Source organism: Lontra canadensis, unplaced genomic scaffold, assembly GCF_010015895.1.
Source record: "Lontra canadensis isolate GAN:19392208 unplaced genomic scaffold, GSC_riverotter_1.0 scaffold4, whole genome shotgun sequence".
NCBI lineage: Eukaryota > Metazoa > Chordata > Mammalia > Carnivora > Mustelidae > Lontra > Lontra canadensis.
The window spans coordinates 31,046,554-31,066,232 of NW_022630998.1; the positions used below are offsets into that span (position 1 = coordinate 31,046,554).

Here is a 19,679-nt window from a genome sequence, read left to right on the forward strand (position 1 = left end):
TTTCTTTCTTTCTTTCTTTCTTTCTTTCTTTCTTTCTTTCTTTCTTTCCTTCTTTCTTTCTTTCTCTTTTCTTTTCTTTTCTTTTCTTTTCTTTTTTTTCCCCCTATCATTATTCTAAGGGAGCTCCAGAACTTACCTAGAGGGTCAAAAGTCTGTGGCTTGTGAAGAGCCAGGATGGTCAGGTAAATTCAAACACCCTGATCATCATCCTTGTGAATCATTATCATTAGTGTTAGAACTGACTTTTTTGACAGAATGAACTCTGAAACACCGAAGGCTATGGAATCTAAGAGCCCTTTTTATTCACTCAGTCCACAAAGTAACTTTAACAGATGCAAAAGTAAGGCCTGGCCACACTGATGTCAGTTAAGATCAAAAGGCATTTTTTTTTTTCTGGGCAATCTGCTAGAAACAATATAGACTTATATATTCCTGTCTCAGCTCTCTCAAAAGATAGACTTGACATGTATCAATATGAAAATTCCCCTCGTCAAGGAACAAGGCGAGGTTAGTTGCCTAGTTTAACATATTCAAGAGACCAGCAGTAATGGTCGTTTAGCTTTTCCTGGTGGTGATATTGCTATCAAACATGCCTGTGAAGAAATTAAATAAAATGTGGAAAATAACTGCATTTTGTTGATTTTTTTTTTTTTTTTACTATGTATGAGGTGGACTTTAGAGGATCCAAAGTGACCATTTTACAGGACTCTTAAAGGTATTTTTTCCTTTATCAGCTGTTTGCAATTAAATTGAATGTGTGACAACCCGCAAATCAAGGTGGGGGGAAGAAAGCTTTAGGAAACTTTAAATGGCTTATATAAGCAACCTTCCGTGATATAAGGTGTTTAGTGTTCTCACTGCCCTTTCCTGGAGCTCCCCACTGGTTGCATATTAACAAATCTTAGTTTGAAAGCCTGCCTTACTGTCCTGTGAGGGTTTGAGGGACAGGCCCTTGCATTGTTGGTTATGAATGACTATGTGAATAAGGCTGGGGGTGAGGGTGTGGGTAGGGAGAGAGCCTGACAGAAAGGGTTATATTGATTAGAGGAAACTACTTAGACATGTATTCAATTCAATTTAACTCCTTTACCAGCAAGTGGTCTAAAAACATTGACTACAGTATCTGTAGCATTGAATTCTAGATGTGTGGTAGGGTATGCTAAGATATATCTATGTCTCAGTAGGATGCTGGGGGGTTAGCCATGGAGCCAGTAACAACTGCAGATTGTAGAAGGAAACTGTTCATGGCATGGCTCAGGGAAAAGCACTGTGGAGATGGATTCTCACAGGCCCAGATGGGCTACTTCTGTTCTTGCAGCCTTGGGACATTGTTGCCATGACTTGCCAATCCCATCACGTAAAATGCAGCACATTGAAACAGCTGAAGGTCTCTCCTACCAGAGACTCTTTGAATGCTATTTTGAATGAGAACTACAAAACTCCTATTTGGTCGACTAAGTAAATACTACCCCTAGGTACTCTAGACCAGCTCCTTCCTTCCTTCCTTCCTTCCTTCCTTCTTTCCTTCTTTCCTTCTTTCCTTCCTTCTTCCTTTCTTCCTTTCTTTCTTTCTTGTTCCCAACCAGAGTGTATTGGTGCTGGACTGCCAAGCAGGGCACTGGCTATGGGGGCGCTCTGGTCCTGTGCGGCAGGGCCCAGGCTGAGTGGGGCATTACAGGGATGCGGCAGCTAAGGGCGGGGGGGTTGGGGAAGGGGCTGCTCCTTCACAGCAAACAGGGAAAATACATTCTTGTCTGGCAGCACAGTGAAAAGACAGCTTGTATACCAAAGTCTCTAGAAAAGAGTGGGCAGGTTCTAGACCAGCTTCTTAATAAACTATCAGTTTGTATCTGTGAATAAACCGTTGTAGGAAACCTAAGGCTCAACAATTATTCTACTGACCACTGCAGTGTTCTATTTTATATGAAACAGAAATTATGTCCACTGCTTTTCCTTTTCACAGTATTAATGGATTAATGATAATAGTTACTCACATTCCTAGCATCAGTGCTAGGAATCACATGCATTATCTCACATAATTTCTCACAACAACCAGTGAGGTAGTCCTTATAATAGTTCCCACAGAGAATAATTCTCCATTTTGAGAATGAGGAAGGGAGAAAGTCAAGTAATCTGTCCTTGGTCACAATGTTAATAAGTAGAACTTAAATAAGAACCCAAGTGTTTCTGACTTCGGAGCCAAATTCTCAACCTATTGAAAAATCTATCCTCGGGTCCAGCTATACATTCCTGTCACAGTCAAGGCTCAGTTGCCAAAAACCAGAATCTCTTCTGACTAGCTGAAGCCTTCATTGGAAGGGCTGAATAAACAAATTCTATATGACTTCCAAGAACAACTTCTAAGCTCTTATTGGCGAACTGGACACCTGGGACCTGCTGCTTCTTTCCAAGATCAAGAATCTGCCATTCTAGAATCAGACCCTCACTGCCATGATCAGAAACTGTCTCTTCTGTGGCCATCACCAGGGCCACACCACACCTGCTGTAATTCACACCAGAATGACTGTCCCTTCATCTATTGACACACCCAACGCTAGTAACTGAACACGAGCCACACAGAGGACCTCCATGACCTTCAGTGCTTCCAACAAACTGCAGCCTCAATACTTCTGCCTTCCAAATCCCATACCCCTGCATCTGATGTGATGAACCTAAATCAAATTCAGACCCCTCTCCGAGAGGGAGATGGAGAATTATGTTTTAGCTGCCCAGTGTCTGCAGTACAGGAGGAACACAAGAGAAGGAGGGTAGGATGAATGTTGAGTTCTAATCCACAATAGCCACTATGAGTTCCAAAGATTTGGATTTCCTGTTGCGGGTTCTCCTGATTAGGACTGCAAAATACTGTATGCCTAGGAGAAGTTTCCAGAGTTCTCATCAAATTCTCAGGGGTTCACAATGCAGAAAGGGGTCAGATCTACTTTAATATATCTGTATTAATAGGACAATCTTGAGAACAAGATTAGCATAGTGCAAGGGACTCAGACATAGTGATTAAGACAGAAGCTCTCACGCTCACTAGTTCAAATTCTGGTTCTGCCACTTAGTAGATGTGTGACCTTTAGCAGGTTGTCTGATGCCTTTGTGCCTCAGTTTTTCCTTCTCTAAAATCTGGAGAACAGATTCAACTTAACGGGTATTCAGAAGATTAAGCGAAATAATACGTGTATTCAGAAGAATGCCCGGCTCTTGAGAAATGCCCCCTAAATGTTAGCTGTTGTAACCAGAACAATCCTTAGACAAGATAAACTCTAACCTTAAAAGACTTGCATTCATGCCCCATACATAAATTTATTCCCACTTTCATATGCTCATAGAAGAAGTGAGTACTTGATATCCTGTGGCAGTAAACAGAAAGACAAGCTCCTGTTTATATGGTGATGACTTCATTCTATTTAAAGAATATATTAATCTAGCAGCTAATTACTGCCAGTTTAAGTCTGTGCCAAAACCAAAGTTGCCAGTTTGGGAAGGCATTCTTTGGGACCCACATGGAAAATACTTTGAAAGTATTCAAAACGCTAACTCTTAATTGCAGGGGTGTGTATTAATAGTTACATCATCTGGCAGGCCCCTTCAGATACAGTTTTACTCAGTCAAGTAGTCCATGCAAGTCTTGTTAGCTGGGCAAGGTGGATGACTGATAATTCCTGCTGGCAAAAAAATCTTGCTATCTAACATCCTCTCTTCCGTACTTAAAGGAGCGGGATTTACAGGCTACCATGGATTCTGCTCAATCATTTGGGCAAATCTAATAAGGCTTGCAAAGGAAAAAAAAAAAAGGCTTCAGCCTTGCTGGCAGGTACTCCCATGAGCCACCTCTGGACAACAGAAACAATGTTCCGTGTTGGCAAGAATGGAACTCAGACCCTTTAATTACGACCATATGTCAATTTCCTTAGTGTCTAAAATGTATGTGCCAAAGAACTGCAAGAAATACCTACATTTCAACTACTCGTCAGAACGTCAGTGTTCAACTACCTGCCTCCAATCCAATGCCTGCTTGATGTCAGATTGTAGCTCATTAAGAAGAACAATTATGACCAGCATCAGTGAACGCTTAGGGAAATGGATTCTCGAACATCCTACTGGTGGTAAGAATTAGCACGAGTTTTCTGATATTGACATGGAAATATTTAACAAAATCTCTAAAAGTCAATAATTATTGACTCACCAATTTCACTTTTAATAATTTATTCCAAAGAAATAATCTGACAACTACACAAATCATACTTCAAAGATCTTCACTTAGGAATTGTTTATAATACAAACAATTAGGAAAGAACTCAATGTTCAAAGTGTAAAACTGGTTAAAACAATTATGGCATGGCCTTAGAATCGAATTCTATGCAGCTACTAAAAGTAAAATTTAGATGTATTTAAATATTGACACGGAAAGATGTCTGTGATATAAATTTCAAAAACCAGGTGCATAGTATAATCTCATTTGTATTTGTGTATATTTATATATAATATATACATATATGTGACTATATGTATTATATATGTGTAGTTATATAAATATATTTTAGAAAGCTATGCACTGAAAGGTTAACAATAGTACCACTGAATGTTTGAGATTATGAGTAATTTTTATTTTCTTCTTGCTAAAAATGAACAGTATGTATTACTTTTGTTAATCAGAAAAAATAGCAATTATTAAAAATGCAAGCCCAGACAATAGCACTTTTATCTGAGGGTAGTCCAAAATACATACCAAAATTCACAAATTCAGAATCATACAGAATTTCTAAACTCTTTCTTTGTATTTTGTATGGAATAGGCAAACACAAAGGTCTCTAGAAGACAGGTAGGCTAAGCAAGTAAGTGTAGACAAGGTATGAGGCAATAAAGAAGGTAAGTGACCATGATTAACTACAGAGGGCATATCCAGTTCAAAGGCATTCAAATTCAAAAAATATTTCCAAGCATTCAGCATACATCGGCAGGCTCATTCTGAACAGGAAGCCGCTAAAAAGGGCCTTTGCTGTATAAACCTAAACACACAACATACATTATTTAAACTCTCACACAACTACAACTGGACATCACTCCCTCCCCATCTCCTGAAGTTGGTGTAAGTGGTATCTATAAAGGAGACCAGGTTTTCATGTTTGTAAAATTACCTTCCTAAAATTTAACATAAGAAAAGTTTGTCTTTCTTAATAAACTTGTCTGCTTCCTTCCATAACAATAAAAAATGGATTTAATTGGCTTTCCCTTTTAGTTACTTATTGTTCAAGAAAACTCAGAAACGACCCTTAGCTTAGATTGTCCTGCTACAACTGTCTTTTCCCCTCCACCACTTAGTTCTCATTCACTTGCTTTGATGGTTACAGTATATGTATTACTCTTATATTAGACTATACTTCGACACCACTAGAAATATTTCTGAAATTCAGACTGGACAGAGACAAGTAGAAAATAATTAATATAGTGAAAAAATATTAGCAATGCAAGACAATACTTGTAATGACTTGCACACATACTTTATATACTTTGGTATTAATCCTACTTATTGGCTAAATTTTAAACTATAAAATACACACTGTATATAAAATATGGAGCTATAAAATATAGCTCACATGGAAAAGAATCAGGAAAACAACACGTAAAAAAAGAAAAGGCTGAAGGGGGTAGGAAGAGGAATGAAAAAAATGTGTGACAATTACATGGTAGAATATGTATGTGCAGCCACCATTATGCCAAAAGTAAGATAAAATGAGCAGCAACTTTCTTAGGAAGCTTATACCCTTACAGGGGACTCAAAGCCTATGTGGGTAAGTGTGTCGGCACAATACCTTCCATTCCCTCTGGGTCCTGTGCCTGCCTTTCTGCTCCCCCAGGCTTCTCTTTCTACCTATAGCTGCTGTTTTTCCACTTACCCACCAATAACCTCTTTCTCAAAAACCAGAAACGAGAATATAAATATTCCTCAAATGTAAAGTTGTGGAACTAAGATGTTTATTAAAAATTAAAAATTGATGGTAGGTAATTATCAAAATGAAATTGTGCTAAGATGAGTCATATTAAAATTAATTATAAATATTTTAAATGGTATTTTACTCTGACACTTATAAAATGCTCCTTTTTTAGAAAAAGAAATTTTAAGGATCAGTGAAAAGCTGGAAAATTCTTTAAAGAAAGCCCTTCTATAAATTCAAGACAAGTGCTGAGTCAACAGTGCGACTGTGACGGTAAGAGGCTAAGCAGCCCTCCCCTCAAACAGATACACAGATAACAAAGTACATTAACCAGTTTCTTGTCTCTATCGCCTAGTGAAATAAATTTCAATTTAGAGAAGTGAAACCCAAACATACCAGTATAAGCTGATTATTTATTAAAAAAAAATACATTCCTTGTTTATCTTGGACTCTCAGTAAGATGGAATAAAACAAAACACCTTAAAAATTAATAAGACAAGGATCTTCCATAATAAATCAGCCCCCACTTCTACTTAGAGTCATTTAAACACTTAATTAGTGGCTAGTGGCCAGAAAACCTTAGAAAGTGAAAGTGGGATGAGAAAGTAATATCATCTCAATGCCTAAAGAGCACTTAGGATAAAGTTAAGACTTTCCAAAAACATTCCAGGGTGTAAAAATCAAAGAAAATTTTGAGAGAAATTAATTGTTTCATCAAAGATATTGAGAACAAAGTTTCATATACTTCTTAATCTAAAGAAAGTCTGAAGAACAAGAAAAACTTAAGAAAAATGTGGTTTTTACCCCCAAAACAAGAAAAGCACAAAAAGTGTATAAGAGACAGTGGATATTTCTGAATTAAAGTGAAGTACCCATAGCATCAGCATTCAATAAATATTAAAAGTCACAATGCGGGTGCCTGGGTGGCTCAGTGGGTTAAGCTTCTGCCTTTGGGTCTCAGGGTCCTGGGATCAAGCCCGCATCAGGCTCTCTGCTCAGCTGGGAGCCTGCTTCCTCCCTTCCCACCCCTCTGTCTGCCTCTCTGTCTGCTTATGATCTTTGTCTGTCAAATAAATAAGTAAAATCTTTATTAAAATATTTATTAAAATATTTTAAAAAGTCACAATGCTTGTGCAGATTGACAATCTAGAAATCTAGAAATAATTATTGATAGAGACAGAGAAAAATAGCACTGTCATCATTACCCGAAAACACCAAAGAACATGAGATATGGTGATGAAAGTGTATTTCTGTCTTCTAAGATAGTAGAGGGTGCTAGAACCATCGAGTACTGGTAGAAACATTAGAAAGCTTCTATAACAAGTCCCCCAGGTAGATTATGGCACTAGAAAACTACCCACTAAAGTGTCTTATTAATGTCCAGAACGAATACCTAGAAACCCAGATCCAACAAATGAGCAGCAAATTACAGAGAAAACAACCCCATGAAGTCTGTAGTCCCATTTAAATAAAACTCCACAAGGAAAGAGTCTGCAGTGGTGCTGGCAGGGATTCTAAAGCAGCAGCAGCAATCCATAAAAGGCTTCTTAATTTTCTTGTCATTTAAGAATTAAGCCACTTCCAGTTCACACAGATCCTACCAGGTGCACGAAATTGATGTCATTATGAGCCATCAGGAAATACCCACCGAGACCTATACCAACACTGAGAAGTTGTGTTAAACAGCTGTGTATTTTAATTGATTTGTATTATTTAAAATAGGAACAGTTAAAAGTCAGTTATCGGATGTTGTGTAAAAGAGATGCCTAAAGACTCCAGGGAGACTGAGTTCAGAAGAAAGCCAATCACTGGAACTTCACTGAGCACTTAAGATTATTACTAGAGGAAGCACAATTAAATCATCAGTTTATCAGCCATCATTATAAATCACCAGGCAACATATCAAGCTTCATTATTTAAGACTCCTTAACCAATGACTTCCTGCATCACTGAGAGTCAAAAGCAATCTATTCACCAAAAGGTACCTAAGGAGTTCTGTTTTTGTTTGAGGTTTTTTTTTTTTTTTAAATCTGGAGAGATTTATGATGGAAATATAATGAAAACTCACTGAAATTAATTATCATATTTCCGCATGTTTTAGACATGATGAAGTCTTCAAAATGAAATTAATGGTATTTGGGGTATGTAAAATATGTATTAAACAGGTTCCTCTTAACTCTACTCCCTGCAAATATTTAATCCAGTTCTCTCATAGTACTTGTGTGGGATCACATGAGGAAATATAATGAGCTTCTTTCCAACTTTATCCACCCAATCCCATTCATTTACTCATACTTGGACAGCCTTCCCCAGACATGAAGAATCAGAAAACAAAGGACCTCCAAAATCTTGGTTTCCAAATTTAAAGTGCACAGTGTTGGAAAATATTTGCGGGGGCATATGACACAGGTTGAGGTTTGTATGCAACTCTCTTTTTTAGTATTTCCACCAACTCTGTGTAGATGCTGCCATTATCTTTAATGGAAAAATAAGATGCCCAGAGTTTTTGAACTATGCCTGAGTTCATACAGCTAGTAAGCAGTGGTGCTCACTCTGTCTGGTTCTGGCACCTCGATAAAGTCTCTGAAAGAAAGCAAGACTCCTTGGAAAATGGAGGGGTGAGTCTGGGCATGAATTCTGCAATATGAATATGCAACAATTGGTCAATTCAAAAAGCAAGAACCCATCAAAGCTACTTGGGTTATATCAAAATAACTCAGGAGCCAACTTAAAGAGACTTTAAAATTTTTTTTAACTTAAATTCAGTTTAGATAATAATACACTATAGCGTATTATTAGTTTCAGGGGTAGTATTCAGTGATTCATCAGTTGCATATAATACCCAGTGCACATTATATCAAGTGCCCTCCTTCATGCCCATCACCCAGTTACCCCAGTTGGATATAACTCTCAGTTTATTTCCTGGAGTTAAGAGTCTCTTATGGTTTGCCTCCCTCTCTGTTTTCATTTTATTTTATTTTTCCTTCCCTTCCCCTAAATTCATCTATTTTGTTTCTTAAATTCCACATATGAATGAAACCACATGATAATTGTCTTTCTCTGACTGACTTATTTTACTCAGCATAATACCCTCTAGTTCCATCCCTGTTGTTGCAACAACTGAATAACGATAAAGAAAACCACTATAATGAATTGAAATGCATAAAACATCTATATCCATGAGTCCACAAAGATACATAAGAAAACTTTCTTGGTCACCTTAGGATGTTAGGAAACAAGGTCATTATCTTAAGCTAGAACATTTATCCTGCATTTTCTATACAAAGCATATGTCAAGTAACTAATCTGGTGAGGGAAACTGCTGTTATAAAGCAGCCCAACTAATAAATAATGAATGCTGGAATTAGAACATCACCATTTGCAACCCTTAATGAGTTAACGGATCTAAGCAATAATCATGAATGGCTGCTAACATCACAAAAAAGAATGATAACCAAACATTATGTGCCTCTTGATAGAAATATCCAGAATCACCTATTGAAGTATTCTTGCCCCAAAAAACAAACCTGAATCTGATCAACCCTCCAGATCTAACTACCAGTTTATAGAAAGCTCAGGGAGGAACATACCAAACAATACCACAGGATTACAATTAGGAAAAAAAGAAACAAACAAAAAACAGATACGAATACTACAGGACAAACAACCTTGCTTCGTCAACAAAAATGTATGAGGAAAAAAAGAGAAAAGAATGAGAATCCTTGTTTTCAAAAGTCTTTAGAGATGTTAAACATTTTAAAATATAAACCTTATTTGAATCCGACCCACAGAAACTATAAAATTTTTTAAAAATTGTGGAAATTTAAGCTTTAATTGTTTATTTTAGGATATTAAGAAATTATTATCAGTTTATTGTGATAACAGAAATGTGGTTATGTTTATTAAGAGTCCTTACCTTTTTTTCAATTAAGCTTTTTGAGATAACAATAGATTCCATACACAATTGTAAGAAATAATACAAAAAGATTATTCATACCCTTCAGCAGCTCCCCAATGATAACACCTTGCAAAACTATAGTACAATATCACAACCAATATACTAACATTGATAGGTCAGACACAGGACATTTCTATTGCTACAATGTTCCCTCTCATGTTGCCTGGTATAGCCACACTCTCTTCCTTCCCACCTACACCTCTTCTCTAACACAAATCCCCTCTCTAATTTCAAAAATGTTAGATTAAGTGGAATCATGTATTATGCAACCTTTTAGGATTGGCTTTTGGAATTCAGAATAATTTTCTGGACACTCATCCAGGTTGTTCAGCATACCAGTAGTTGGTTCCTTTGTGCTACTGGATAGGATTCCCTAGTAAGGACGCACAACTTCATTTAATCTCCATGGTCTGAAGGACATCAGAGTTATTTCCATTGGGCTATTATGGATAAAGCTGCTATAAACATTAGGTATAAAGTCCTTGTCTTTTAAAGATACATACTTCAATTTGTATGGATGAGATATAATGTTTAAGATTTGCTTCCTAAATATTCCAGATTGGGTGAGATACTTTATATATATATATATGATATGAGATTGGTCATTAGCTTGTGTGTATATATATATATATATGAGATTGGTCATTAGCTTGTAAATGCTTTATACTACTAATCTACTTTTGGATATGTTTATAATTTTTCATAATATAAGGTTTAAAAATAAGAAGATGGTAAGAAACAATTACTTATCCGACCACTTCCACATAAACACACACATCTTCAAGTAAAATTGAAAGTATGCTTTGTTATGACTTTTAATCTGTGCCAAGATCACAGGAGTTCTTTATCTAAGACATGGAGCCTGCACATGCAAGTAATCATTTTTGTAACATTCACTGTACCAATATGGGCAGATGCAACCTAGGCATCTGTTAACTTTCTTTCAGAAGTTCTTTATTAGGCTACAGGGTTGAGATAATAGGTAATTCATAATGTTGGACAAAAGCAGGTAAGTAATCACCATAATCAAATGTATGAGATTCATTAGTGGCTTGTCGTCAAAAGAGAGGGTTCATGTCTGACATGAACAGGTCCTTATCATCAAGACAAACGCTGAGAGAACAGAAGTGTGATTACTAAAGATGAAGAGCAACAAGCTATATGAGCACAATCAAGCCTGAAGATGAAGTGAAACGCATTTTCTATTGCGCGGAGGCTGCTTTTGTTTTTGAGCCTCTCTGAAGGACAGGATATTATTATCACGTTCAGTCTGCAAGCTAATGGTTCTTTACTATAATTCTGCAAAACACTATCTACTGTTTGGTGCCACCGATAGTCTATCAGCCCATTCTCCCCCAGTGCTATATCACAACCTCCCTTTCTCCCAGCTGAGGACACTCAGTGTTTCTCTCCACATGTGGTTTTACAAAAACAAAGATCCACTCTCTCAAAGATCTTAGGCAAAGAAGAGCATGTAAATACCAATCCATTAGCTAATCTAGGAATAAAAGCCAAGACCACCAAAGGAGACATTCACGATGACTTTCGAGTGCCAACTAATACAAGAGTGACAAGTGAGTTTCCCTGGCTAGGTCTTTAATGCCCACACATGCACTGCAAAGAGCAATTCTAAAGCTGCCACAAAGTTTGTTGTCAAAGGTGGGATAGCTGTCCACAGACCAATCCACATAAGACAAATCCCAAAGGAAGACCTAAATGTTCCAGTTGTGTTGCAGTTTGGATATATCAACCATCTCTCCCATTAAGTGAGCCCTCACACTTGGGTCTTAGAAATAATAATGCTTATTGTGACTGGATTTGATCATTACTACTATACTATGACAGGAGGAGTAGATGGTCCATTAACAGGCTGTCTACATGGCACTTAAGTGACTACAGATTAAAAGATATTAGTCAATTCAGTTACAATCAATGTACAGATTGGTTTATTTGGTCGGTTTAGCAGCTTGGAGTTCTATCAGCAGAAATCTCTTTGCAACATCATATTAGGAAACTAAGAAAATGCAGTTGAGTTCAAAGTCTTGTTCATATGTCACAAGTCAGAACAGAGACACATAGAATTAAAACCCAAAATGACATAGATCGCCAGGAATTGTGCTATAGGCTTGCACTGAGATTGATAACACTGACAGAAAAAGGGAAAGGATAAGAAATGGGCTCAAGAACATAATGTAAAATGTAAATGAAAAGAAGCAGAGAAAAAAGGCACTAAAGGTAAATGCAGATGTACTTTTGGATGTTTTGCCATCTATCTTTTGCCTCTAACCTTTGCCATCTTCCTTGACTCTTCCAACCAAACGTTTTCTGGGTCCTGTGGATTCTGACACCACAGATACAATCTGAGACAGCCTGTGGTCACAGGCAAGACACTGGAAGTTGAAGCTCTTAGCACTCACCTTGATGCTTAAAGTTTATCTAAAATGCTTCGCATAAAATGAAATGTTCCTGCCAAAAATCTCTATGATGCATTTGCTTATGTATCTTATTCTTCTTCTTCAGAGAAAACACCCATGCCTGGGTCTACAGAACTGGAATTTCAGAGGGGACCATTTTTGTGAGCTGAAGTGGTTTCAATAAAGGAACATGAGAGAACAAAAGGAAATAGAAAGATACAACAAAGGCAACAGGGAAGACAAGGCTGGAAAGACTTCCAAGAACAAACTGCACAGGATGGCTTCTGGGAAACGAATAGCCATGTTTGGCAGGAGCTGAGACTGTGTACAGCGGGGTCAAAGATAAGCTTGAAAGGATAGGCTGGAGCCAGGGAGTGGCAGCCACTGGAGCCCAGGTGAGGCATTTAGACCACATGCCATAGGCCTTTGGACCACTACTGCAGGTTTGTGCATAGGCAAGATACACACATCATGGTTAGGAGGATGTGATTAATGATAGGGCAGGGAGGAAGGAGGAGAAGACTGAGGTTTGAGGCCCAACTAACTATTCCAGGTGAGGCTAGAGGACTTGATCTAAGAGGGCAATAGTGGGAAAGGAGAGGAAAGGATTAACTTGAGGGGCTGTGTGAAATATGCATGTACTTAAACTTAGTTTTGTCCTCAATTAAAACCTAGAAAATGGTCATTTACAGCTACTGTCAAAGAACTACTTACAAGATGCTAAGGATTCTTACGTTGATTGGGAGGTAAACTGTCATTATTATGATCAAACACATAAGAGGGCATAAAAATTCTAATGGCTGATAAAATCATTTTTAAAGGAAGCTTTGATTAAGCTTAACAGAGCCTGGGAAAAAATAAGATTTTTGACATAAGTAAAAATTATTTTTAAGGAGACCATGATTGGTTGCAAGGTGATGAGTATTTTTAAATTTCTAAAATAATTAACTGCTGATTTTAGCAAGGCACTAATAATGACTTATATGATTGACAGATCTATTTTTCCCTACTTTTGCAATTCTACTTTTTATATGTACTTTTGCAGATGTATTTTCTCTACTTTTTTCAGATCCCTATTGCAAACCTCTTATTAATCAAAAGTTTATTTTTTTTGCAAATGTACCTATTAGCAAAACTCTGAAGCACTGTAGGTGACACAAGCTAAATCATGTACTTCTTAGTGAATATGCCAACTTAGTTACTACTCTCATTTACTTAATACATTTTTATTGAGCATTCACTATATGATAAGTACTGTGCCAATGCTGGGTGTACAATAAAGAGAGAAAAAGAGGTGCCTGGGTGGCACAGCTGGTTAAGTATCCGACTCTTGATTTCCGCTCAGGTCATGATCTCAGGGTTGTGATACCAAGCTCAGAGCAGAGTCTGCCTGAGAATCTCTCCATGCCCCCTGCCACCAACTCATGCTCTCTTTCTCTCTCTCTCTCTCTCTCTCTAAAATAAATAAATAAATCTTTAAAAACAGAGAGAGAGAAAAAAAAAGAGAGAGAGAGAGAAAAAAAAAAACAAGGTTCTGCCCACATGGGAATGCACAGTACAATGACAAAGAAATACATTAATTAAAAAAAACTGTCCAAATATATAATTGAAAATTTTGATAAGCACTATAAAGGAAAACTACAGGTTGCTTTGAGAGCTTGTAACAGGGAAAAGAAACCATCTCTGGGTCTGAGAAAGTATCTTAAAGGAAACTGTCTTTGAACTGAAATCTGTAAGGATGTAGCGGAATGAAATAGGAAAGGGTAGAGGAGAGAACTAGAAGAAAAGATGAGCAGAGGGAAGGAATCACATATAATAAAATAAAAGTACTCTCTAACCTGTTGGGTAATGGTGTCCCATGGCTCCTGCAGCAGCTGTGACTTGTAACACTCATGGATTCCTTCCCATATGTCCTTCAGAGCTAAAGGTCTTCCATCTGCAAAAGTGGATGGCAAAGACCATCAGTCAGTAGTCTATTTGACACAATGGTGCTTGGTGTTTATCTAAAACTCCTAGAAGAATACCATGATTTTTTTTTTAATCTTTGCTAGTGGTACACATATTACTTATATATCAAAAGAGTGCTATATGAATTACTATTTTCTTCCTGAGGGAAATTTAAACATTCAAGCTTCTCTCCTTTGTAATCGTCTAGCAGTTAAATTATCTGCTCATTCATTGCCTGTAGGAATTCTGCAAAATAAATAAAATCCAAATGTACTTTAGAGAGAACTGATAGATACAAGCACAGGCAAAGGACCAGGTGGATGGATTCCCATATTCACAAGGGTGCACTACGAATACCTCTGAAATCTTAATAATTCTTCTAGTTCTTAAATCAAAGACTGTGCGTACACACGCTTCTTTCACTCTCTCATTGACTAACTATCTGTAATGTTCAAATCATTCAGCTGAGTACTATGGGGAATAGAGAAAAGGAAAGCACACTGTTTCTCCTAGTAAGAAGCCTACCATCTACTAGGGAAACTGTGACAAGTGTATCAATAGAATACTAATACCAAAATACTAGATAGAAAGTCATTGTTGACAAGAGGAAAACTGCAGTTCTCTGTCAGTCCAGAGGAAGGAGACATTAACATCCACTGTTTGTGGCAGGTGGAGCAAGGGAATTGTGAAAGGTGAGGGGACATGAGAAGGAATTGGCATGAAGACATTAGGAAAACATACAGCGAACAATAATTCACTTTTTCCTTCTTTAAGCAATTCAACAATTAACCTATAACAATCACAACAATTCACCTATATTCATAGCAATCCAAATAGTGTATTTTATGAAGACCACTATGGCACAAGTAGAGAAATAGACATCTAATATTGTAAAATAAAGTACAAAGAAGAAATTACCGAAAGACTTTGAAACCCCTGGACAGAAGATGGTCTTACTACTAGAATTTAATGCTACTTGGCCCTTCAGAGCTATTAAGTGCTCAGAGCTTAGGGGGGTGCTCCCTTAGGCAAGTGGACAATAGCATTTAAAGAAAGCTCATCAAGGGGGAACATGGGTGGCTCAGTCAGCTGAGCACCTGCCTTTGGCTCAGGTCATGATACCAGGGTTCTGGGATGGAGTCCCACATCAGGGAGCCTGAATCTCCCTCTCCCAAACCCAACCACTCCCAGCTCCCACTCATGCTGGCTCTCTCTCTCTCTCTCAAATAAATAAATAAAATCTTAAAAAAAAAACAAAACTACAGTACTCTCACTCCTGAGAACTGAAAGAAAGAAAGAAAGAAAGAAAGAAAGAAAGAAAGAAAGAAAGAAAGAAAGCAAGCAAGCAAGCTAGCTCATCAATATATCAAATCATTAGACCCAAAGAAGTATTTGGTCATCAGGTACAATAAAACTTGGGGAAATAATGTACCCCAACCCCTCCCCCCATCACCAAGCAAAAGGTATTGTACTCAGATTCATGGAATTTAAGTAAAGATGTGGACTGTAGAAGAGCACTGGACTTGGAGCCTGGGCTGAGTTTGAATTCTGATGTCGGCACTTACTCTCTGTGACTGCAAGTTATTTGGCTTTCAAGTTTACCTATAAATGAGTATAATTATCCTTCTCAAATCCTGTGCATGTGAATGGGCTTGCATCAGTGCACTCACCCAAAACTGCCAAGGACACAGTCTGAGCTTAATACCTAGTAGGTATCTCTTCCCAGGCCCCACTGCACCACTCCAGTACTTCTCATATTATAAAGCTAAAGGATTCACTTATAGACCACTATTTCTTGGAATTTTCTCATGTTTCTACACCAGGCACATTGTGTTTGATGATATACTAATACTAGAGGCAGGGCATTTCTCATGTTTGACCTGAAAAGCTGAACTTTTCCTCAACCTTTATTTTTAATAAATAGCAATTGAATATTTTGATACATTTTCAATAAGTATTTTCATCTTGGCATTTATCTGGCGGCAGGAGACCATTATCTTGTGATAAATAGTTTTATTCCATTGACATTTCCATGTCTGTAAAATGAACAAGATTTATTCATCCAATTAACATTTGAATGTCATGTTTAGGTACAAGTTAAAACCAAGCTGCCTTCAGTATCTGTGTTATATTGTTTTCTGTACACATTTACAGAGCAGGGCCAAACTTTGTCCTTAAGATAAGCTCTACATATCTTAAAAATATGCGCACGCATGTGTGTGTGTCTGTGTGTGTGTGTGTGTGTACGCGCTGATGTTGGAAGAGGGGAATAGGATCTTAGGTACTTTAATGTCAGATGGTAAACCAAATAATCCAATTATAAAAAGATGACATGCTTTCGAAATAATTTTCAGACATCGATGTTAACAAGAAATCAAGTTGTAGGATAATAAAATGTTTGAGCTGGTATAATTAAGGCAACCAAGGTCTTGAGAAACATATATCAGCCAAAATCATGCAGCCAATTCATGACTGCACTAGAGCTGGACTTGAAGTTTCAGTGTCCTTTCTGCCATTCCCTACAGCCTCTGAGCGCGGAGACTGCACCTGTCCTTTCATCACTGCAGCCGTACAGTGTAGTTCCAAGCCCCACTCATACATTGCAAATGTTTTATAAATATTTACTGAACAAATGATAAATGAAAGGATGCCCTCCTTAACTTTATTTCCTCTAAGACCAAGAAAGGCTCTGAAGACTTAGAGAAGAATGCTGGGTTTAATATCTGGCCATCAATAATGATTTTAATTTTACTCCTTAAAATATTTCAGCCTACAATCTAAGGGTGGAGTAAGTAAGGGGTTCAGATATTACCACTGTCAAAACCCTGCATACTCTGCTGGAACCATTTATACAAAATGCAATAATCAGCAACTAACAACAATGTGGAAAGACCCAGAACAAATGCAACAGAGTATTTCATCAGATTTGATGCTAGAATTGAGGGTGTGTGACGTGTTTTCAGATAATCTCAAATTTACAAGATGTAAGTTAACATCTTACAATACAGGAATTAAAACAATGATCTGGTCAACTTAGAATAACAGATAATTACAGAGTTAAAAATATTAAGTTCAAACATAAAAAGATGCATCATGGTCCTACATGCATTTTTGTAAGAGTGCTACCCACTTGCTAGAAAGAGAAGAGTGTTTTCTAAGTGAATAGATGTGACTGCATTCTCTAATGCATTTACAGACTGTTTGAAAATGCATGTATTAAAAAAAGAAAATGCATGTGTTAATGATGATCAAACAAGTCCTGTGCAAGCTACTCTGATAAGAGTGCCAATCTCTCCAGCTTCCGCTGACCATCCACACTGGAGATGATCTGGCTAATAGAGCTTCTTCTCTCACATACAGATATGACAATAACGACTGTGATGTGGCTTCTTTTCTCTACATCTTTACATTGACTTGCCCAGTCACAGTTGATGCCTTACAATCAAAGACATTCAAAAGCTAGTTTCATGATCTTTTATGCTAAAACAAAAAATTTTGACCTAATCAGCAATATCTCCAAAACCGTATCATACACTATCGATGCATAAAATGTATTCAAAATATGATTGTGATTCTAATTATTTCAAAACCAAATGGAACCTTCAGAAATTCCACTGAAACCATTAAACGGAGATCATCAAATATATTTAAAAAATCACGCCATAAAAGTAGAGATTAAATATTGCAGAAACTTGAAGAACTTTGTGATTTTAAATCTATTTATGAAAACCAAAGACCCAAAACTTCAACTTAAAATTAAGTTGTGGACATAAACAAATACTTGGTTAAGCTCATGAAACACATTATTATGTGCCTTCATGTTCAGTTGAAGGTATCTTCAATCAGAAACTTTAAACCTTGCCAAGAGGGTCTATTTTTTTTCTGTCTGGCCTTAGTCAGAGGTGACATAAGCATACTCAATCAACAACTCTCTAGTTTTAAACCCAAGATATTCGATAGCACCAATTTTAACATGCTTAGAAATTTCATTAATCACACTGAGGCTGAGAAGCTCAGTAAAATCCCCTGCCTACTTGAAAAATTGAAGCAGGAGCTGAAATAATTTCAGCAGCAACCCACAAAGTAAGTATGGTAAATTAAGCCCATTCATTTAATAAGTGTTTATTGAATGCCTACTGTGTGCCTCTATCTTCAGGAATGATAACACACATTTGAACTAAAGGAATATTCTGTCAGCGACCTAGTCTGTCAACGTTAAAAGAAGAAGAGACATTGGATGAAAAATAGAATAATTAAAAAGTACAATCTTTAGCAACTGCCAGTGCATTTAATTTAACAATTTTCATATAAAATCTCTCAATTGAATAATAACCTACATGTCAAGTAATCTATATATTACTCAAAATGTGTAGCTCTCTAAATTAAATTTCTCAAGGCTATTAGTTTTCATGAATCAAATAACAGCGAGAGATTTCACTGGTACCACCTAACTCTAGGGCAGGCATGCTGAAGTCACCTTTATCCTACTGTGCATGGTCCTAAAATGAAGATTATAGAGAATATATCTTATCTACGGTAAGTTTAAAAATAACGTTCTGAATGTGGTCACTAGAAATAAAAAGGAAAGGGTGGATTATTCACAGTGCAATATGTCGTTATTCAATATACTGTCTTCAAGAGAGGATGGATATAAAATTGAAGGATATAAAAATTCATGTCATACTCCACAGTAAGGCAGAGATGATGCTCCACCAAAGGGGAAAATTCATTTTGCTTCAGTGAGAAAATTACATTGTGGCACGAAATGAGTGTTAATTGTTCATGTACATTCATATCAGATACTATGCTGCCTAATTCTGTAATTTTTATTTATGCCTACATACATTTTTAGCACTTTATATCTTTATTAATCTCAGGAAATCTGAATGAAAATTCCAAAAATACAGATTATGGCAACTTTTCTGTACTTACATATGACATCAGTTAACTTGTACGTTTTCTGAATTTCTGGTTACTATATCATGCAGTTAAAAAAAAATGGGCTGAAGAGTGAATCTCAACCACATAGTTTTCTATGTATCTTTGAATAAATCATTTAACCCATCAGGCACTCAGATTTTATGTACGTGCACAAAGATAATAACAGCTCCTACCTTACACTGTTACCGTGAGGATCAAAATACATAATACAGCTAGTATTACATATAGTATTACTATATGCTAAGCCCTACTTCTTTTCATATATTAGCTCACAAACCTCAAAACTCTATGAGGTAGGTATTGCTGTTGCTGCTGCTGCTACTACTACTACTACTACTACTACTATCATCTCAGCTTTTTTTTTTTCAGATGAAAGAAAACAGAAAGTTCCATAATTGCCCCAAAGACATGCAGCTAGTTAGTAGCACAACTAGGAATCAGAAGGAAGGCATTCTGGCTCCCAACCCTGCACTT

The 19,679-nt window shown here is 36.9% G+C and overlaps 1 protein-coding gene across 7 annotated transcripts in view; it reads right to left on the reverse strand.

The window, feature by feature from the left end:
• The window catches only part of ATG10 (autophagy related 10), a 306,219-nt gene that overhangs the window by 48,812 nt on the left and 237,728 nt on the right, over window positions 1-19,679 (reverse strand). For all 7 annotated transcript variants that reach the window (XM_032847333.1, XM_032847317.1, XM_032847308.1 and 4 more), the window contains one exon: window positions 14,156-14,253. In XM_032847333.1, coding sequence (XP_032703224.1) covers window positions 14,156-14,253 — 98 coding nt within the window. The remainder of the gene's footprint in view (window positions 1-14,155; window positions 14,254-19,679) is intronic.